At 37.8% G+C, this 22,687-nt stretch overlaps 2 protein-coding genes across 2 annotated transcripts; both read right to left on the bottom strand.

Annotated features, from left to right (window-relative positions):
* Positions 1 to 683: 683 nt before the first annotated feature.
* LOC100980196 (olfactory receptor 6N1) lies at positions 684 to 1,622 on the bottom strand. Its single transcript, XM_003820988.3, has one exon. The coding sequence runs from the start codon at positions 1,620 to 1,622 to the stop codon at positions 684 to 686; it is 939 nt and encodes a 312-aa protein (XP_003821036.1).
* A 7,735-nt stretch (positions 1,623 to 9,357) lies between these two features.
* LOC100979847 (olfactory receptor 6N2) lies at positions 9,358 to 16,384 on the bottom strand. Its single transcript, XM_057300830.2, has 2 exons — positions 16,350 to 16,384; positions 9,358 to 12,819 (listed from the first exon to the last, which is right to left on the bottom strand). The coding sequence occupies exon 2, from the start codon at positions 12,811 to 12,813 to the stop codon at positions 11,860 to 11,862; it is 954 nt and encodes a 317-aa protein (XP_057156813.2). The 5' UTR covers positions 12,814 to 12,819; positions 16,350 to 16,384; the 3' UTR covers positions 9,358 to 11,859.
* Between the last annotated feature and the right edge of the window lie 6,303 nt (positions 16,385 to 22,687).

The following is a 22,687-nucleotide window of genomic DNA, read 5'->3' as shown; positions in this document are numbered from 1 at the left end:
TAAAATAAATAAAAACAAGTCCTTATTTATTTACTATCACCTACATGTCAGACACTGTGCACTGTGGTTTACAAATCTTAACGTTAATATTCAAAACACTCTTCAAGAAAATATCGTTATCAAATAATGAAATTAAGACTCAGAGATGCTAAGTTACTTTCTAAACATTAAGTAATTAGCAAGTGACTGAATAAAATATGATTTAAATCCAGATGTATATGAGTTCAAAAAACATGCTTTTTTCTACTGTACCAGTCTTCTCCACATGAAATGATTGCAAGTGGTACAAAAAACATCATGAATCACATTTTGTTTAGGACATGCCTGACTATATTTATATTAAGTCAAGTAAATTTGAAAAATGCCTATATACGTATAATAGGTAAGACACAGATTTTAAAAAAAACCTAAGTGTGATACATAAACATCTGAGTTTTGAAAATCACTGCATTACATCATGTTGAAGGGATGTGTACTTTCCCTAGTCTCTGGTCTCAAGCCAAATGTGGCTCCAGCAGACAGTATGAAGGTCGCTATAACACTGAAAGTCAGTCAGCACTTGCTGCAGCTCCACCACCCCACATAGAAACGCACTGAATTTTTAGTTTCTCATCTCTGGCCACTGTTGATCCCTGGGGCCACCATATCCTCAGGCCCGGCCTTGGCCTACTCTCAGCCCCAACTCATGCCAATATCCCAATTCTCTTTAGCTGCCTCCTCACAGCCTCCTTGATCTCCTTGTTGCGCAAGCTGTAGACGAAGGGGTTGAGGAAGGGTGTGAGCACTGAGTAGACCACTGCCAGGGCCTGGTCATAGTCCAGTGAGTAGCTCTTCTTCAGCCGCACATACATGAAAAGGATGCTCCCATAGAAGATGAGAACCACAGTGAGGTGGGAGGCACACGTGGAGATGGCCTTCCTCTTGCCGGCAGCTGAGGGAATTCTGAGCACTGTGCAGATGATCTGCACATAGGAGCAGAGGATCAGCAGGAAGGTGGCTAGGATCTTGCAGGAATTTATAACAAAATCTACTAGGACATTTATAGACGTATCAGTGCAAGCCAAACTCAGCACAGGAGGGAAGTCACAAAAGACGTGCTGAATGCGATTGGGGCCACAGAATGGGAGGCGTGAAATCAAGGAAATTTCAACTACTGGCCCAGCCAAGCCTCCCAACCAACAGCCAATGGCAATCTCTGCACAGAGTATTGGGGTCATGAGGGTTGGGTAGTGGAGGGGCCGGCAGATGGCTAAATACCTATCGTAGGCCATAGCTGTCAGGAGATAGCACTCAGTCGCTCCAAGGGAGTGAAAGAAATAGATCTGCAGGAGACACCCAGAGAATGAAATGGTCTTTTTCTCACTGAGCAAGTTTGCCAGCATCTTAGGGATGGTGGCAGCTGTATAGCCAAGCTCTGAGAAGGAGAGAGTGCTGACAAAGTGGTACATGGGTGTGTGAAGCCGGGAGTCCAGGCAGACCACCAGGAATATCAGCAGGTTTCCCAACACAGTCATGAGGTAAATGAGAAGCAACAAGAGGAAGAGATAAATCTGGACACCCTGGAGATGGGGGAAGCCCAAGATGATGAATTCTGTTACCTGGCTCCAGTTCCCTGTGTCCATTGCTCACCATTCATGTCCCTAGATGTGAAGTGTGGAAGGATAGGAAAGAAAGTTGAACTATACGGGTTCTAACAAGAAGGCAACCCTCAAATTACTATTGCCCTCCCTTCTCTCACCTCCAGAGTAAAGCCCTCTAAGTAAATGCTTTGAGAGGTCAACATTTCGATTCCATCCCTCCCTGCCCTTCCTGTCAACAGCCTCCTTCAGACTATTCACCTTTATGTTTAGTCTTCCCTGATTAACACAGCTCATTTTTGGCCTTCCTAATCCATCCTGTAACCCAGTTGACTTTCTCAATAGAATCTATATAGATTTTAGAAATTTAGGTATTTCTAATCCAAGGTATATATTAACATTTATACATATTGTTCATCTAAGGTAAAAATCATCATTTATACTGATAATATATTGATACCGTACTGGACCAAATATATATAATTTGAATATTATTTTCTAATTTCTCATTTTAATTTGTTTTCTTCTTCAACTTTCTGGCTACCAAAGAATCAATTGTTTTCCCTTCTGCTCCCTCCTATTCCTTTATGAGAACTCAGGTCTGCTAGCATCTTTCAGGGGCATGTAGGTCAGAATTTAGACCTCTTTTGGACACTGGTGAGAGCTCCAGTCAAAAATAAGAAGGTTAGAGTAAATAAAAAAGCCAAAGAAAGACAGGAGGCAAATCTATCTTTCTGCATTTCAACTTCAGACTGTGGCCACTTCATCAGTTCTTCCTGCCATTTCCCCCTCTATCAACTTCAAATGCTCTTTTCTGGTTTATTGCTTCTGTAGATATTAAATATACATTCTCTACTATGTTGAGGTCAATGTAACAATAATTGATTATTTTCAGTACTCTGGGCATTATACTTAGAACAGGGACTAAACAAATAAAATGTGGCACCTGATGTTAACAAACTAACATTGTAATACAGAGTATAGAGAAACAACTAACTATTATACAGCTCTTTCGTGGAATACTCTATCAATGTAAAAACATGCTATTATTCTCATTTACTAAACAAACAAAAAAGCAAGAGCCTTAAATTCTTTCTCTTTACTCATCCCACAGCCACTGTGTCCTCTATGTCCCTGAAAGAAAACTCTTCCAAGAGTCGGCTATACGCATTGCCTTTAATGCCTCTCTTTAAGTTTCTTCTTAAACCCACTCTAATTAGATTTGCACTACCACCACTCCATTAAAACCTCCTTTCTCATAGACGTTAATTATCTAAGATTTCCTGGATCCAATGGTCATTTCTCATTCCTCAGCTTACTTGGACTATCTATGTTTCTTGACAGTGTTGATTTATCCAGCCCGTTCACACACTTCCTTGACTTGATTCTCGGGATACTATACTTTTGGTTACTTTCTATCTTATTAGTCATTCCTTCTCATTCTCCAACTTTAGTTTCTCCTCCATGCCCCATCCTTTTAATGTCACAGTGCCCATGGTCAGTGTTTAATCTTTTTTTTTTCTCTTCTATATAAACTCAACTCCTCTGCTCTATATCATCAAATACCAGAGCTTTAAACACTATAAATGTGTTGAAGACATCTAAATCTGTATCTCAGGCGATATTTTTCTCTGCTACTCCAGACTCATGTATTTCACTGCCTACTCACATCTCCTCTTGGGAGTCGAAGAGCCATCTCAAACTGAACTCCTGGGGTCTCTACCCCTGGTCTTCCCCATCACAAATGATGGCAATTGCAATCTTTCAACTGACAAGCTAAACTCCTGCAGTCATCCTTGTTTCTATCTTTCTCTCATATATCCAGGAACTGACTATGTTTGACCACCTCGGTCCAAGTCACTTTTATCTCACCCCTCTTACTGTAATTGACTCCTAACAGATCTCCCTACTTGCATTTGTTCACTTGTAGCCTCATCTCAACACACCAGAGTGATCCTGTTAAATTCTAAATTAGGTTCTGCGTTTCCATCAATCAAATGTGTTCAGTGACATATCATTTAAAACCTTTGCTGTAGCTCTTTCCTTGTTCTAGAATCTCTTTCGCCATTTGGATAGCTCTTTCATTTATTTCATCTTGGCTCAAATTTCACCAGCTCAACTACCTGGGCCATCCTATATAACTGCAGTGTGCCTCCATCCTTACATCCATATTCTGTACTGCTATTGCCTTTCTCTACTTAATTTTTAACTTTTTTTCCAGAGGACTTATCATGTTCTAACCTGTAAAATGTACTTATTTCTTATTCCTATTGTTTATTGGTTCTCTCCTCTTTGAGAGTATAAGTTCCTTAAGGGCAAAGATTTTTTTTATTTTCTATTTTGTTTACTGGTGTATGTCAAGTGCCTAGAGCCATGTCTGAAATATAGTTACAACTCAATAAATATTTATGTAATTAATATGCAAATCTATTAAGATAACTGCTAATTTGCATATGCAGTAGGAGTTACAAGCTATGGGCTGGATATGGAGATAAATCAGGAAAATTTCATAGAACACATAATTTATTATTATTATTATTATTATTATTATTATTATTATTGGAGACAGCGTCTCACTCTATCACCCAGCCTGGAGTGCAGTGGCAGGATCTCTGCTCACTGTAGCCTTGACCTCCTGGGCTCAAGCAATCCTCCCGCCTCCACCCCACAAGTAGCTGGGACTACAAATGTGCACCACCACGCCTGGCTAATTTTTGTGTTTTTGGTAGAGATGGGGTTTAGCCATATTGCCCAGGCTGGTCTTGAACTCCTGGGCTCAAGTGATCCACCTGCTTTGGCCTCTAAAAGTGCTGGGATTACAGGCATAAGTCACCATGCTTTGCCAGAAGATATAATTTTTATTTGAAGTGAAGAAACTGTCAGAATTTTTTAGATGGAAAAATGAAAAAAAAAAAAGTATTTGAAGCAAATGGAACTGCCTGTGCAAAGGCAGAGAGTTATGAAAGTCACCGAGTCTTCTCCTTCTGCCCTCCAGTCTTCTTATCACTTCTTCCCTCTCCAGGATCCTGAAATTCATCCAAACTACTTTGTTTACTCTGATTTTTCTTGGCATTTTTCTAAACCTAGGGAGCATGTCCATCCCATATACAAAAGCTTTTCTCAATCCAAGACTTAATATAGGATGTTTCTCTACTAAGATTCCAGAGACCTACTTCCAGGCCAAACTTTTATATGGGTGATTTTGCTTCAGAATAATTACTTTATTATCCAAAATTTCTTTGTCTTAGTTTTTCTCACCGCATATCCATGTCTATCCACTGCCCAATTCTGCCTTCTGTTTCCTTCAAGTCTTGAATGCATACCTGCCTTCTATAAAGGATTATCCCTAAATTTCTACTTCTTCTCAGACCCTTGTTTTCTAGATGTTCTATATTCTTTCCCTTCTAAATATAAATAAAAGGTTCTATTCTAGAGCTGCCTCTTTCCTTTTCTGGCCTCCAGTCCCACTCACAGATGAGTTGTCTAGACTGTGAGCCCTTAACTAAATTTTCAGATCTACATGGATGGCTGGTCAGAAGATTGAATATGAGAAGCCAGTATTTTGTCGTCTCCTTTCTCAGAAGGTAAAGTTTCCACGTAACTCCAAAGACTTATTATCACACTATACATTGTATCATCACTCATTAATGACCTGCTGTTGTTCACTCCCTCCATACTCTGCCTAAGTAATCAAAGTCATCAGGATCCGATCAAGTATTATTTTCCACGGAAAACTAGCACCCCCAACTCCCTCATCTTCCAAGTTCACAGTTCTCAGAGGTTTGGACCATTTCCTTCTCTTTTTCACACCCCCTTTAAGATGGCAAAAAATACTGATGATTTTCCCTTTTTAAAAAATTTATTTTATTATTTCTAATTATGATTGTAACTTCTAGTACTGATAAACCTTAATTTAGTGTTGAGAAAAGCTTTAGGAACTATCACTTTCCAGTGGCCCCCATAATTTTGGAATTTCACTGGATTGTTAGACTATCTTAAATGTATTATATATTTCCAACAGCTCATAAAAAGAAAAAACCTTTAAGTATCACAAAAAGGAAGGCTAAAATAGAAGGATAAATCATGTGTATCAAACTTCATATTTGTACTTATGTTTCTAATTTTGATTCAGCCCAGCAAAAACTCATATCTTCTCACTCATAAAGGAATCCATATCGCCACAAATGGGCATCAACCCTCTGCCTGGATTTACAGCACTGGAAGCTTCCTGACCCATAAGACAGTTCTCTCCATTTTTGAAATGTTTTAGTTTACAACTGTCCTTTCCAATGACCAGAAACCTGGCTTTCACCATTATTCTTTGTTTTGCTCTGTGAAACAACCCTATTGCTCTGGTCCGGAGTCATGTGTTCAAACATTCTTTTCATCACCATTATAGCAATTTCAATGTTTGCCAAGTGGGTTTCTGTATTTAGCCCAGACTCCTTTGTTTGCAGTGTACCCTCACTAAAAATAGGCTTTATCTTTTGTCAATCTGAAGACACTTGAATCATTTTCTAGCTCAAGTCTGTCATTTTTTTCCCTGACCATCTAAGTTAAATACTGTTCTTTCACACTTCTAAATTCTCAGTAGTACTTTCTCACTGTCCCTCCAATTATATCCTGTAATGCACTGCAATTATTTTCCAGGCATATGTCTTATCACTCCAAGGCAACTCTCTGTGAGTTTTTTGAAATTAATGAGGAAACTTCATACCATGTCCTACCTCCTAGAGTACTTAGCACGATGCCTGATATATCAGAGTTACGGTGGGTAATGAAAAAGAGGGCAATTGAGATGACTTGTGCAGCTCTTTAGCTCATCAGTTACTCATCTACTCCTATTCCTGATATTGGAATCAGGGCTCTCATAAAACCTACCACATATACAAATTTACATTTATATTACTTAGGTCCATTGAAATCATAGTTTATTCCCCTAATTCTAGAAAGCTTTTAGAATATATGCCTTGCATTCTTTTCTTCAGATACCACAGCTGCATTATTCATAGTTCATAATTGTTTAGGCATAGGGCCAAAGATCTGGGGGTAAGAAGGGAGATGCAATTTTAGAGATTATCACACTCAACGTCTTCATTTAAAAAACAAAACAAACAAACAAACAAACAACAAAAACTGGGATCCAGAAAGGGGAGAAGACTTGTTCCAGTTTACACAGTTAGTTAAAAATATAGCCAATTTACTAATTTTGAAGCCAGACTCTTCACTATAGCATTTGAAAAGCAGAATATCTGTTTTTAAAAATAGTTTCTGTGTTTCAATTATGTGTTTTATGGACCCTGATTATTCAAAAACCTCTCCATATTTCTGAATCCTCTAGGTCTCTTAGTGATCAGACTAAGAAGGAATGTGAAGATGAAAATGCCTGCTTGACGGTGAAACCCCGTCTCTACTAAAAATACAAAAAATTAGCCGGGCGTGGTAGCGGGCGCCTGTAGTCCCAGCTACTCGGGAGGCTGAGGCAGGAGAATGGCGTGAACCCGGGAGGCGGAGCTTGCAGTGAGCCGGGATCGCGCCACTGCACTCCAGCCTGGGCGACAGAGCGAGACTCCGTCTCAAAAAGAAAAAAAAAAAAAAAAGAAAATGCCTGCTTGATAAAGTCTTACCTAGAGATTGTTGGTGGGGAGTGCGCTGCTAGAGCTTGACTCTGGAAGCCCAGCCACTGCTCAGAGTCCGAAGTTTGAAGAGAACTTCCTGTTTACTTCCTATGTCTCTTTTACAGTATTATACCCAGCCACTCCCGGGGCCTGGAGGGGTTGAAGTTTATCACTTTGATGGAACCTGTGGGAATAAGTTAAACCATAAAACAAATTCTTCTCCCATAAAACCTGGATTCTTGATAGGGACCTCATAGAGGCAGAAGCCCATGGGCCTTCTGAGCAGACCTCCTGGGGTCACTAAAGTGCTCTCTCAGGAAGGGAACTGATATACAGCAAGTTCATTAGCCAGTAGTCCTTCATTACCTATTAGTTACTACAACAATAACTACCAGTCCAAGTTGAGATAGAACATGTCTCAAGGCAATTACTTCCTTTAGTAAATAACAATAACTGGTGTGAAAACTAGGTTCAAATGGGTTCCTGTACTGCATGACTTGGGAGGAAGCATACAACTTTCAATTATGATAGGATCTTTATAAAATTTGACTGACCTTCTTTGACCCTGAAAGGGTGAGGACAGGGAGACACTGGGGACATAAATACCATCAAGACCGACTCCTAATCTTGTCTGTTGCTCATATTTATAGCAGTTATATGTTGTCTTACACACTGCAGTCTCCTCTCTACTCTAGTATCTGCTCTGTAAAGAGTGCTGCTTCAGAATCTTGGATACAATCCCAGCCATTCTTTCAAATACTTATGAGACATTAGGCACCTCACTGAGCCATGGTTGGCAATATTGCCAGAACGGTGGATTTTAAATACTCTTGCCACAAAATAAAAATGATAAGTACTATATGTGAGGTGATAAATATGTTAATTAGCCTAATTTGATCATTCTACTCTGCATACATGTATCAAAACATCACATATATAATTATTTGTCAGATAAAAAATTTAAAAAGTATAAGGAAGATTTACTTTCCTCAGATAAAATTAATAATCAAATGTGATAATGTAAAAAAAAGTACTTACAAACTATAATATGAACTATGAGAAGAATTAAATAATTTTTGTCACTTTCTCCATCCCACCCACACTTTCAATATTCTTCATCAAAGTTTATATTTTTCTATCTCCTAATTTATTTCTGGAAGATTTTTTTTTTCAAACTGAGTTGCCAGTATTTAATGTTTTGTTTGTGGTAAATAGATATTTAACTAATAACTTAATTTTTGAGTCAAAGTATTATTTTGTTTTTTGACTCGTATACGTAGAGTTTAAGTAATAATTTTATTTACTTAATGACTAGAGGTTTATTCAGGTTTTCTAAATCCCTATAAGGCAATTAAGAGTTAAATACCCACTACCTTTTAAATTAAATTTTCCACATCTGTCAGTTTCATTTCAATTACTTCTTTTCTGTGAACTAGAATATCCTCTATTCCTAAAATATGTCCATCAATTCTGCTACCCTCCCCTCCAAATGATATTCTGTCTCTATATGTGTTGGGGTAAATGTTTAACAACTGACTCCTCTAACAAAGATTCTCAATTTCATTGAACTCTAGTTCTCTTTTTGACTAAACCTCAACCTTGGCTTACAAAATCTATAGACTGTCAGCAAAAATGATTTCATCCACCCTCCCCACCTTCCCTCCCCCACCACATATATTAAAAGACTTAAACAAACACTAACATAGTTTCTAAGAACTCAAGGCCATAGTCTATCCTAGCACCTCTTTAAGTGCCTGCCTGAGAAAATTCAAGGCTACCAAAATAATTTATGTCTATGTGTGTGTATGTGTGTGTGTTTTTTTGTGTGTATATATATTTGTATATTTGTATATTACTGATTAAATCTGTCCTTACCACTTTAGTGCCTGCATTGTTTAGCTTTGAGATAGCCTGCCATTTTTAAAAAGGTCCTGATTTATAACATTTGCTGATTGGCATAGTGCTAATACTCCCACTGTATCTGATTCCAAGCTATTGGTTCCACAGAATTTCTAATAAGTTGTCAATCATTTCCCAAAAACTATGAGCAGACTTCAGCACATAACTGCCTGTCTTTTTTATGGTATCACATTTCTTGAAACTGCAGCTCCATTGACTTCCTCAGTACTCACTAACCTCTCTCCCTCTTGCAATGTCTTTTACCGCCACTGTTTACAGAAAATGACTGTATATAGCAAAAATAGTAGCAATGTACTGTGTGTTTATTTTACAAAAATATATGATAAAATAGTGCCGATGACAGCAGGGAGGATTTGGAGAAAAGGACATACATATATATATGCAAAGGTTCTCTACCTAGTTCATGAACCTGCTGAGATAAAACACACAACAAATCAAGAAAAGCAGATTTGTTACTCATAGACATGCAACAATGAGAAACAGAAGCCTGGGGTTCATCACAAGCCCATTCCCACAGCTCAGGAAAGCTGCCCAGGCTGAATGAACTCTCACTACACATGCCCCACATTGTATCACAGCAGAGGGACCCAAAAAGCACTAGTCTTTGGAAAACAGTTAGACAGCTAATTATAAACATACATTTATCGTGCGACCTACCAATCCTATACTTATGCATTTTCCCAAATGACATGAAAATTTATGTTTATGCATAACCATATCATGTTAAAAATGAATATTATCTATGGATAGCTTACATGCCCACCAAATTTGTGAGTGAAAAAAAAAATACAGATCCAGAAAATTAACCTAGTATGACGCACAGTAGCTAAGCAAGGACTAGTTACCAGTATTATCCAAGGAAATTCAAAAGACAGATGTGAGACAAGTTGAGGTGGGATGTGCAGAAAACTGGTGAGTACAAATAGGGAAGACCGATGCATTCTATAGAACAGTGGGTTTCAGTAATGATTAGAATCATTATGTCATTGTTAAAGGCCAAATATGTTATTGACCAGGTGTGGGTAAGATTCATCACATGTTTCATTCATTACGATTGCATTGAATACTCATCCTATTTAGGTGCTGTGTTAGTTTCTGGACACACAACAAATAAAAAATCTGAAATAATTTGAGACCAAATCTAGTTTATAGATACTTGTAGGAAAGAATGACAAACTATATCTATGTATATATACATAAATGTCCACAAACACATAAATTGCCATACATATTTTGAAGAGAAGCAAAACATACTTCAGAGATAAAAATGAGTGACATAAATTAGACTGAGTGTTCAGAAGTCCTCTCAAAGCTAGCGTCACTGGAAATTGATATTTGAACAGAAAATCACACAGTTAGGAGGAGTGAACCAAATGAAATGTTGGGGAAAAAACGGAGTGAAGATCCTGAAGCCAGAAAAATCCATAATGTATTTGAAGACCTGAAAGAGTAATCATGTAGCTAGGAAAGAGGGAGCTGAGGGAGTAGAGGTATGAATCTATGTTGAAGAGGAAGGCAGGGAAGAATTCCGTTTATAGCCTTATAAAGTATGGTGAGGCTTTGAATTTTATCTTAAGGGCAATTGAGAATTTCTCATGTTTTTATAAAATGGTATATACAATTCAGATTTCAAATACATTATATTTTATGTGGAAAATAGAATAGAATGAGAGTAGGAGAAAGGAGCATGGGTAGAATATTATTACATTAATCCAATTGAGAGATGTTGGCAATTTACACCAGGGTAGAAACACTAAAAAGTATAAGAAATAAATTGATTTAAGAATATATTTTGTGAAAAGATTGGCATACATTAATAATTGATTGGAATTATGGTTGTAAGAAAAGGAAGCAAAATAGAATATTTAAAATTTTCTAGAAGAAACCCAAGGAAACAAAAGCATCAAGCTTTCATGGTTAGAAATTTTAAGAAATCAATTTTGACATGTTAAGTTTTAAATTATTGAGAATTCCAATCCAGGCAGTGTTGATAAGTAGGAAGTTGAATATATAAATCTAAATCTCAGAGAAAAATTGTGGTTTGGAGATAAAAATTTAAGAGGCCTTGTGATAGACAGAGATCATATTTAAATCCATAAGAATAACTCCGAGTATCTAGGGAGATAGCATGGCAGGACAACGAAGGCTGGGAAAGACTCACAAGAAAGATAAGAAGAAAATTGGGAGGTAATGATGTCATGAGAGTTAGGGAGAGTTAAGGAGTAAAAAGTTAGGAGAATTGAGGCATAAAAACTGGTCATGTGTGTCAAGAGTTCAGGAGAGAGGAAGGAAAAGAAGTTTCTCATGGATTTGGCAGCATTGAGGTCAATAATGGCCTTCACAAAATATTAGTTGGAAGGTCTGAGCCAAAATAAGATTGGAATGGGTTGAGAAGTGGATATGAAGTAAAGAAGAGGAGATATGGTGTGTTGAGAAGTTTGATTGGAAAAAGGAACAGAGAAATCGATCTCTGGCTGGATGGAAATGTGTGGACCTAGGAAATATACATGCTTTTTTTTTTTTTAAAAAAAGAAGTATGTAGATACTAAAATATTCTTAAATGCTGACATAAGTGATCGAGTAAAAAATAGAAATAAAGATGTAGAAAACGAGAAAATCATAAAGAAATGAAGTCTTTGAAGAGGTGAAAGGAAATGAAATTCAGAGCATGTGTGATGATGGGAAGATTATTCAAGAACTTTTATGAATTGAACATTGAGGTGAGAAAGGACATGGGAAGAAAGTCAAAGATGAGCAAGACTAGCTTTATCTCCCTTCTGGAAGATGGTCCTCTTGATAGCTTTAATGAGTTCCTTGTTACGAAGACTGTAGATAATTGGATTGACCATTGGTGTTAGTACGGAGTAAACTATAGCAAGTGTTCGGTCAAGGGTCAGGGAATAGCTCTTCTTTAGCCGCACATACATGAAGATGATGCTCCCAAAGAAGACGAGGACCACAGCAAGATGTGAGGCACAGGTAGAAAAGGCCTTCTTTCTTCCTGATGCTGTTTTTATCTTCAGCACAGCCCCAATGATCCTTGCATAAGAAATCATGATAAAGAGGAAAGTGATAAGAATTATGAAAGCATTAATGGCAAAGTCCACCAGAATGTTAGCGGATGTGTCCTTGCAGGCCAAGCTCAGCAAAGGTGGAAAGTCACAGAAAATGTGTTGGATTTCATTGTAAGCACAAAATGGGAGCTGGGAGGCAAGGATGACCTCAGAAATGGGACACAGGAAGCCACAAGTCCAACAAGCAGCAGCCATCTTGGCACAGAGTGTGGTGGTCATAATTATAGGGTAGTGGAGGGGCCGACAAATGGCCAGGTATCTATCATAGGCCATGGCTGTAAGAAGGTAGCATTCAGACGCTCCCAAGGAGTGGAAGAAGTAGGTCTGAAGGAGGCATCCTGCAAAAGAAATGGTTTTCTTCTCACTGAGAATATTAGACAACATCTTAGGGATAGTGGTAGCTGTATACCACAACTCCAAGCAGGAAAGAACACTGACAAAGTGGTACATAGGTGTGTGCAGAGCTGCATCCAGTCGGATGACTGAGAAGATGAGCATGTTACCACAGATGGTGAACAGGTATGCCAATAGCAGCAGGACAAAAAGCCAGCCCCTGACATAGCCCACACTGGCAAAGCCAAGGAACACAAATTCAGCCAGGCTTGAATGGTTGTATTGATCCATGGGAGGCTGAGGTAAAGAAGGAAAGAAGAAAACATTGGATTGAGATGACTGCTGAATCCATGCCAAAACTTCATTTCTCTCTCTCTCTTTTTAACTTAAAAGTAGCACTGAAATTACTACTGTTGCCCTCACTACTATTACTATTACTGTAAAAATATTAATAGCTAACTCTTATTAGCACTTACTATTCATCATTTTTACAAGTGTCTTGCATTCAATATTTACTTAATTTTTATACTTCAATGAGATAAGCACCATTGTTCTGCCTATTTTGCAAATAAGAAAACTCGGGAATAGAGAGAAGGAAGTAATTAGAACACTTTTGTATTTCCTATAGATACTATTTCACAGAAACAACATTTAGACCATCCTCAAGCATTCTAGCTCTATACTATATGACTGTTCCCAAACATTCTAACTCCTCTTCCCAGGTCATAGTTTTTCCTTCAGTAAAGCCTTAAAGAGTGAATTTTGGGTATGAGATTAATGTAGTAGCAAATATTTTCCTATTGTTCAATTCACCTCTATAAACATTTACTGAACAAATATGTGTCAGGCAGAAAGAACACAAAATTCAGCAAGGTACAATCTCTGCCACCAGGCAGCTTACAACCCTGTAGAGAAGCAGACATCTCAATAGGATTTGTAAAGTACAGAACACTTCAGTGTGCCTGAGAAGTGGCTCATTTCTCAGGTCAGGGTGACTGAAAAAAAACTTTTAGAGGAAGCCCATAAGATGAATTTTCCAAGAAGATCTGGGATCAGCTGCGTAAAAGAGAAAAAGAAATATTTCAGACAAAAATAAAAGCATCGAGCAGCAAGCAGCTCACATGAAGGAAACACATGTTCCCCTCTATGGTAACCAAACTGGGAAAGCTCACTCAATGCTTTAAGACCTTAGCTCCATAGATGCAGGGCATCACTGAAGAATGTTTGCTAGATGAGTGACTGGTCAGATGTAGACTTTTAAAACATTAGTAAAATTTAACTATTCTGACCTCAAGCTCGGAGATGAAGGTGTGAATTTGCCTTGTGGGTATGGCTGACAGGAAGACGGGTTAGGGTGGTTAGCTTGTTTGGTGTAAGAATGCAGATTCGGCCGGGCATGGTGACTCACGCCTGTAATCCCAGCACTTTGGGAGGCTGAGGCGGGCAGATCACGAGGTCAGGAGATTGAGACCATCCTGGCTAACACGGCGAAACCCCGTCTCTACTAAAAATACAAGAAAAAATTAGCCGGGCGTGGTGGCGGGCACCTGCAGTTCCCAGCTACTCCGGAGGCTGAGGCAGGAGAATGGAGTGAACCCGGGAGGTGGAGCTTGCAGTGAGCCGAGATCGCGCCGCTGCACTCCAGCCTGGGCGACAGTGCGAGACTGCGTCTCAAAAAAAAAAAAAAAAGAATGCAGATTCAAAAACAAACATGATAGAGTGGCAATAAACATGCATCTTGTGTTTTCATAACATCAATTATATAAATACAGGTGAAGAGCATATAGCTGGCTTGATGAAATTTCATACAAAATAGTATTGGACATTCTAATTATTCTTAAGCAAAATGTGTAACAGATGCAAAAAGAAAACAATAATAAAAATTCACAATGCAATTTTAAATGCATAAAATGGCAACCAGTGCCAGTCACACCATACCCTGTGTAGATCATACTGCAATTGAAGAGAACTGCCCAATTCTAGTTATCATACTGACAAACCAGCCTCTTGCTTATTTTCATCATCCTGACACTCGTCACGATGGCTGTCACATTAAAAGTATTCAATAAGATATTAATAACCAAACGAATTCATTTAAAAAATTCATTTAATAATTAGTAGACCAATACTTTCCTTGCAACTCTACCACTCACCCAATGCCGAACATTTCTTTCAAACTCAAATGCCCTGCAGTAGAAATGAACTTCTGGGTTTGATATTTTAGAATACTAAATTCATTGAAAGCAACTGATACTTTAAAGACTCTTCTTGATTCTCTTCTAACCTAAACAGACTGTACATTCACCTCTCCAATTACAGGAGACAGATATGTTAAAAAAAAGAAATTCTCGCTTCATTACATTTCCTTTGCTTCTAAGTCATCTCTCTTCTTTCCATCTGGGAACTGCTTCTTATCCTTCAAAATCAGATCAAATCTTAACTCCTTAAATATACTTTTACTGAATCCCTCAGAAAAAGAATTATTTATTCATTTTCTATGCCCTCATAATATTTACATTTAGCATATTGTTACCTTTTTAACAAGTCTGTCTTCCCCATAAATTGTTAAGATCTTTGAGAGCAAATGTAGTACTTCATTAATTATTATATATTTCCCTGCTGATGCCTGGAACAGTAGGCATAGGATTGTGAAATCAATTAATGTTTTATTCTAGCCTAAATTTAAGTTACATTTTCTCTTTTGCACCTGAACACATCCCTTTTGTTGTCTTCTTAGCAATACAAAGCTTACAGTATTCTAATAAACTTAGCGTCTCACATTTAGTCTGGCCTCAACTTTCCCTAATCCTGTTGAAAGACCTATCATTGCTCCCACTGACCCAGAGAAATTAAATTCAAGAAATAGTTTTGATCATCTTTTGTGTGCAAGGAACTGTTGTTGGTAATGTTTCCCCTTTATACAAGTTAGCTTTTCTGAAGCTAACTGTATGTGTAGAACAAGTAAGGCCTAGCAAACATAATAATTTCAGGAGCACCCTAAAGGCCTCTGGACCCCAAATTATTGCATGATCAAATGTCTTTAATCTTCCAAATAGAAAATCTGTGTAAGGCCTTCTCTGGGATAAGCATTTTCAAATGCAGCTTCTCCTGAGAGAATACAATTTAGATGCTGCTCGACTTACAAAGGGGTTACAGCCCAATAAACCTATCATAATGAAGATAAGCTGAAAACGCATGTAATATACCCAAACATCATATGTTAGCCTAGCCTCCCTTATATGTGCTCAGAGAACTTGCATTAGCCTACAGTTGGGCAAAATCATCTAACACAAAGCCTATTTTATAATAAGGTATTGAATATCTCATGTATTAATCTGTTGAATATGTATTGCTTTCATACTGTTGTAAAGTAGAAAAATTGTAAGTAGAATTATTGTTCATTGGGGACTGTCTATACCTCATTAGATGTTCTCAGTCACAGCCTCTATTTTATGAATAATTGTTTTAGAAACCTCTGCCTTCTACCATCTGTGTCAGCACTTGACCAATCTGTGACAGCACACACATAAGATAATTTCTTGTCTCTCTACCTTTTAAAAGCAAATGTTTGCTAATCTCTTGGTTGTAGAATGAATTAAGAATCAAATGGAGGGAATGGTGGACAAGATGGCCTTTAAAGTTTCTTCCAAATCTGATACTCTAAGATTATCAAAATTGAATTATTTCAAGTCCCAGTTGCTTAACTCACATTTTCACTAGACCAATTGTTGGATTTCAAAGTAGTATCTATTTTCAAATCCCTTATTATCAGTCCCACCTTTCCAATCCCTGATCAATACAGTTAATGTGCCCCTTAGTTCACCTACCAACCACTGAACACCATTCAGTGTCTGCTTTGATCTTGCCTGGATCAGTATATGTGTGGGAAATGGAAACTGGATCTATAAGCCTTTTCTCCTTTACAGCAAGTCTCATCCTCCTGAGGCAGAGTCCCCAGAGCTAACACTGTTTTGCCACAAGTGGCAGAAGGAAGGGAGACCTCCAACCCCAGAGACAGGTGAGAATCAGGCTCAGGGGAGACTCCTGGGAAGCCAAGTTTACCTCTCACCTGCAGAGGTGGGCTCAGAAAAGTCTTTCCCAAATGTTTGCTGTCTCATCACCCTCCCTTGCCACTCCTATTCCCTCATCACCAGTGACTTCTGAACCTAGACTCTTGGACTCTGGTTCTGAAAACGTGACCCTAATCCTCCCACCACTCTTCTCATAAACACATGCACTCTCACATTTCTTGACTCACCTCCGAAATCCAAAGAGACACTGTTTCCCCTCATCATTTTAGCCAATTACTTTTCCTGATAATGTGCTGAATCCCACCTAATATTCTTCCTTTGAGAATCCTCTCTGATAAGAGCTGCCTGTTTTTAAAACAAACAAATAAACAAACAAACTGGGGTTGTGGAGCTTCAGAAACCTTAATTTGAATTGTAGTTCCAATTAAAGACCTGTTTATCTGAGCATTTGCTAAGCAACACATGTTGTTCTAAGCACAATGTATGCACAGTCTTCACAATTACTCTGTGAGGTTGGTGTGATTGTTATTCCCATTGTACATTTGAGAAAACTGAAGCACAGAGAGTTTAATAAAGTGTCCAACGTCACACAAGTGCTCTACAAAATTATAAACCCAATCACTCTGACCCCAGAGTCCATGATCATCACCTCTAAGCTCCACTGCCTCAGAAATGTTCTTAATGGTCAAAGGAGCATAACCAAGGTCACACTACCATAAAGTGTCACCTGTTTTAAAGTCTGTACTCTTAACTACTACTCTTTACCTATGTACCCTCAGGCAGTTGTGTATTTATTTGAACCAGTATTTTACTATGTATAAATGTGTATTGTGAGAATTAAGTAAGATAAAATGCAAACATTAACTATAATAGTTTTAAAGTGTGTTAGTTTACATTTCCCATTTCATGTTGCAGATATGGAATACCTGTTTGGCAACTAAACTTCTCCAAATAATCAACTTTGCCTAAGTGACTTAGCATCTCACAGCCTTATTTTCTTTACCTTTAAACTGAACATATTTGGGTTGCTTTGAGAATTAAATGACAGGACAAGGCCTTCCAGCAAAAAAAAGGAACATACCCATAATCTAACAAAATTAGGTTTATTGACTCACTGCAATGTGGGTGATCACACACCACTGGAGTTGTGGGACATTTCTGTAAGAGAGTGTTAGATACAAATTATTATAGGATGTGGGCTCATATTAGGCAATTTTAGGTGAGGAGGAAGGGTTCAAGAAAGCTAAGCTTGCTCTGGATTTGGTCCTGTCAATTACTAGAAACAATTCCATGATTAAGTATCTTAATGAATCTTACTTATTAAGGTAGACTAAAGCTGTAATTGAGAAAGATCATATCAGTCACTCATTTTAGCTAGAAGACAATATATTTTTCTGATTGTACAGTGTTATATGTAATTAGGATTATTAAGTGGTATTTTTTTTTCCTCTCACTTCATTGTGGTTACAGAGTGACTTTGTCTGATGTTGGTATTCTTTGAGAACATCATGAGCTAGCTTGTGTTTTGCTCAGATAAAATACATAAAGAGCAAAATACAAAGTCTTGTACATAGTAAGTGATTCATAAACTTTAAGTCTGTCTCCCTCCTACCCATCACACTCTTTTCCTTTTTAGTGTTTCTAACATTAATTGACAACGTTCTCTATTAGAGAACTGTACTGCAAAACAATCACAATAAACATGTAACTCTGCATTGTTCAAAATTTAGTTTTCATGAACGAAATCCATCTCCTTGTCACTTCCTGCCTTGTTACTTCCCCCCTTGTCACTTCCCCTCATTGGTCCTATGGCAACTTGCTGGATCCAACATAATACTAAGTTCTGCCAATACTAGAACCCAGCTTTCATGCCCTGCCTTGATGAAATTTCTTCCAGCTAAATGGCCTCCAACTTGTCTACTTGTACATTGAAGTGCCCTCAGCATACTGGTCCCTCTTTCTTAGACTGGTTCATCACTGTTTCTCTCTCTGAAATGAACAACAAAGCTAAAGATATTTCATATGAAAATAGAAATGAGCTAAATATCCTAAGTTTTAAAATCACACTCCCCTCTGCATGAACACTCGTAGAATACATTCCTCTTCCTGTTCTTGGGTCTCTTTCACCAAGTAACACCTGTTTATCTTTCTGGTATCCTCTCTAACATCATCTCTTTGAAGAAGTCTTACCTGACCACTCTGTCTAAATATTCTATGTTCCAAGCCTTATTCTATTCATTGCATCCTGGTCATTCTTTTCATAACAACTGCACATATTTTAATTGTATACTTGCATGTTTATTTCTCTCTTTTCACCAATAAATTATAAGGTCAATGAAGACAGGGACTGTATTTTTTTCAACACCATCATTCAATTCCTATTATTTTCTTTGCACAAAGTAGGTATACAATAACTATTTGTTGAATGCATTAATTAAGAAAAGGCTAGGGACTGGGCGCGGTGGCTCACACCTGTAATCCTAGCACTTTGGGATGCCAAGGCAGGTGGATCACGAGGTCAGGAGATCGAAACCATCCTGGCTAACAAGGTGAAAACCCGTCTCTACTAAAAATACAAAAAATTAGCCGGGCATGGTGGCGGGCACCTGTAGTCCCACCTACTCGGGAGGCTGAGGCAGGAGAATGGCATGAAACCGGGAGGCGGAGCTTGCAGTGAGCCGAGATCTCGCCACTGCACTGCAGCCTGGGCGACGGAGCGAGACTCCCTCTAAAAAAAAAAAAAAAAAAGAAAAGGCTAGTCTGACTCCTCCACCCCTCTCCACCCACACATATGTACACAACATTTACAACCAGGATAGGCCAGATTCTTCTGTTATAGTTTTTCAGAACACTCTGTATTACTGGATTCATCCCATTTCTAATAATTCATTGAGTATCCATCTTTCTTTTGTTTTATTTTTGACACATAATAATTGTACATATTTATAGGGTAGACTGCGATGTCTTGATATATGTACACATTGTGTAATAATCAAATCAGGGTATTTAGCCTATCCTTCTCCTCATATTTGTAACATTTCTTTATGGTGAAACCATTCAAAATCATCTCTTCTAGCTACTTGGAAATATGCAATATGACATTGTTTACCATAGTCACCCTACTGTGCAATAGAACACCAGAACTTCTTCCTCCTGTCTAACTGTAACTTCATACCCTTTAATCGACTTCCCATCTTTCCCCCTCCCCTTTTCTTCTCTAGCCTCTGGTAACCACATTCTATTTTCTATTTCTATGAGATCAGTTTCTTTAGATTTCACATACGAATAATATTATGTGATATTTGTCTTTCTATACCTGGCTTATTTCACATAACATCATGTCCTCTCGGTTCATTCATGTTGCCACAAATAACAGGACTTCATTCTTTTTTATGGCTGAATGCTATTCTATTGCATATATACACTGCATTTTCTTTATCCATTTATCTGTTGATAGACCCCAACATGTTAAAAATAAAACCACCATATGATTCAGCAACCTCACTATTGGCTATATATCCATAATAAATAAAATCAGTATATCAAAGAAGTATCTGCACTCTCATGTTTACTGCACCAGTAATCACAATAGCCATGATATAGAATCAACCTAAGTTTTCATCAATATCTAGCTTTCAAACTAAACTGTAAGCTTTTTGAGGGCAGAGGCCATCTTTGTTCCATATTTGCATGTTCAGTGCTACATACTTATTGCCTGACCCAGTGTTTGTCATATAAAACATATTCAGTTCACTTAATGAATAGATTTAAACCACATTTTCCTCTTTCTCTACTTCTTTGGAGAATTTTTTATGGACACAGTACTTGCTTTTTTTGTTTTGATATCCAAATACAAAACCCTTTTGTACTTTCATTAGAGTTCATCTTGTGAAATTCAGTATATTTTCCTAGTGCTTTAAGGTATTTTTAGATTTTTATTCTGTCATCTTCCTTCTTATGTATTAAACTATTATATATTAACTAAAATTTGACAAGTATTTAGGTTCCCATCTGGATTATTAACTTTTGAGTGTTACTGTTGAGTAGAGACTACTGTGACAGACTCCTAGATCCTTCTCTTGAAAGCCATTCTTAAACAGACATTCTTTAGGAAAAGTTACGCATCTACCTATAAATTCTCCTAACAATACTCTCATCCAAGCCACATTTTTATTTTTCTCCCCAAAGTGTATCCAGGATATGTTCTTAAGACTGGAATCATGCAGGGAGAGTGAAATAAAAATTAAGAGCCCTAGTAATAACTACGTAGAGCTAGGAGAGACATTGTGCAAAGTACCTAAGGATGCTGGCTCGGAATTCAGACTCATCAGTGGGGAGATGCCAAGTTGAAAACTAACATAAAAATAATATGTAACCACTTATTAATTTGTACTGAGAATATAATTTATCCTGAGATTATAATTTAATCAATATGAAATTTACCTATCTATACAGGATACTAATAAATACTTTAGGGCAGGAGCAGACAAACTTTTTCTTAAAGGGCCGTGTAGTCATTATTTTAGACTTTTCAAGCCCTCATCTTAATCTCATGTTGGATGTTGTCCCCTCTAAATCTCATGACCATGACTAAGACCCCCAAAAGCAAATGCAACATAAACAAAAATAAATATATGGGACCTAATTAAACTAAAAGATTCTGCACAGCAATAGAAATAATCAGCAGAGTAAAAAGACACACCACAGAGTGGAAGAAAATATTCACAAACTATGCATCCAACGAAAGCCTAATATCCAGAATCTACAAGGAACACAAAACAACCAAATAATCCTATCAAAAAGTTGGCAAAGGACATGAATAGAAAACTCTCAAAAAAGAATACACAAACAGCCAACAAATATATGAAAACAATGCTCAATATTGCTAATTATCAGGGAAATGCAAATTAAAACCATAATGAGTGACCACCTTACTCCTGCAAGAATGGCCATAATCAGAAAGTTAAAAAGTAATAGAAGTTAGCAGGGATGTGGCGAAAAAGGAACATTTTTACACTGCTGGCAGGAATGTAAAGTAGTACAACCACTATAAAAAACAGTAGGGAGATTCCTTAAAGAATTAAAAGTAGAATTACCATTCAATCCAGCAATTCCACTTCTGGGTATTTACTCAAAGAAAAAGCAGTCATTATTTGAAAAAGACATGGACCTGCATGTTTGTAGCAGCACGATTTGCAATTGCAAAGATATGGAACCAACCTAAGTGCCCATCCACCAGTAGATAAAGTAGATAAAGAAAATGTGGTATATATACACCACATAATACTACTCAGCCATTCAAAGGAACAAAATAATGTTATTTGCAGCAAGTTGGATGGAGCTTGAGACCATTACTCTAGTAACTTGGGAATGGAAAACTAAATATCATATGTTCTCACTTGTAAGTGGGAACTAAGCTATGTGGATGCAAAGGCATAAGAATGACACAATGGACTTTGGGGACTCAGGGGGAAAAGGTGAGGAGGATGAGAAATAAAAGCCTACATACTGGGTATGGTGCACACTGCTCAGGTGACAGGTGCACCAAAATCTCAGAAATCACCAGTAAAGAAATTATCAATGTAACAGAAAACCACCTGTACTCCAAATACTATTGATTTTTTTTTATCTCATGTTGAACTGTAATGAGTTTGGATGTTGTCCTCTCTAAATCTCATGTTGGATGTGAGGCCTGGGAGAGGTGTTTGAGTCATGTTCGGTCATGGGGGTGAATTCCTCATGGCTTGGTGCTATTCTCCATAGTGTGTTTTTGTGAGATCTTGTTGCTTAAAAGTGTGTGGCATCTCCTCCCCCTCTTGCTCTCGCTCTACCACGTGACATGTTGGCTCCTCTTTTGCCTCCTGTCATGATTGAAAGCTTCCTGAAGGCTCATCAGAAGCTGAGCAGATGCTGGCATCATGCATCCTATACAGCCTGCAGAGCTGTGAACCAACTAAACCCCTTTTCTTTAAAAATTAATCTCAAGTCCCAGTCTCAAGTATTTCTTTATAACAATCCAAGAAAGGCCAAATACACTGTCACAACTACTAAGCTCAGGCTTTGTAGCACAAATGTATCCATCAGCAATATGTAAACAAATAAATGTAGCTGTGATCCGATAAAATTTTATTTAC

This window comes from Pan paniscus, chromosome 1 (genome assembly GCF_029289425.2).
Source record: "Pan paniscus chromosome 1, NHGRI_mPanPan1-v2.0_pri, whole genome shotgun sequence".
In the NCBI taxonomy this organism is placed as follows: Eukaryota; Metazoa; Chordata; class Mammalia; order Primates; family Hominidae; genus Pan; species Pan paniscus.
This window is presented reverse-complemented; position numbering and strand designations above follow the sequence as displayed.

Bases quoted from the DNA above. Each gene is read 5' to 3' on its own strand.
- LOC100979847 (XM_057300830.2), bottom strand. From the start codon at position 12,813: ATGGATCAATACAACCATTCAAGCCTGGCTGAATTTGTGTTCCTTGGC.
- LOC100980196 (XM_003820988.3), bottom strand. From the start codon at position 1,622: ATGGACACAGGGAACTGGAGCCAGGTAACAGAATTCATCATCTTGGGC.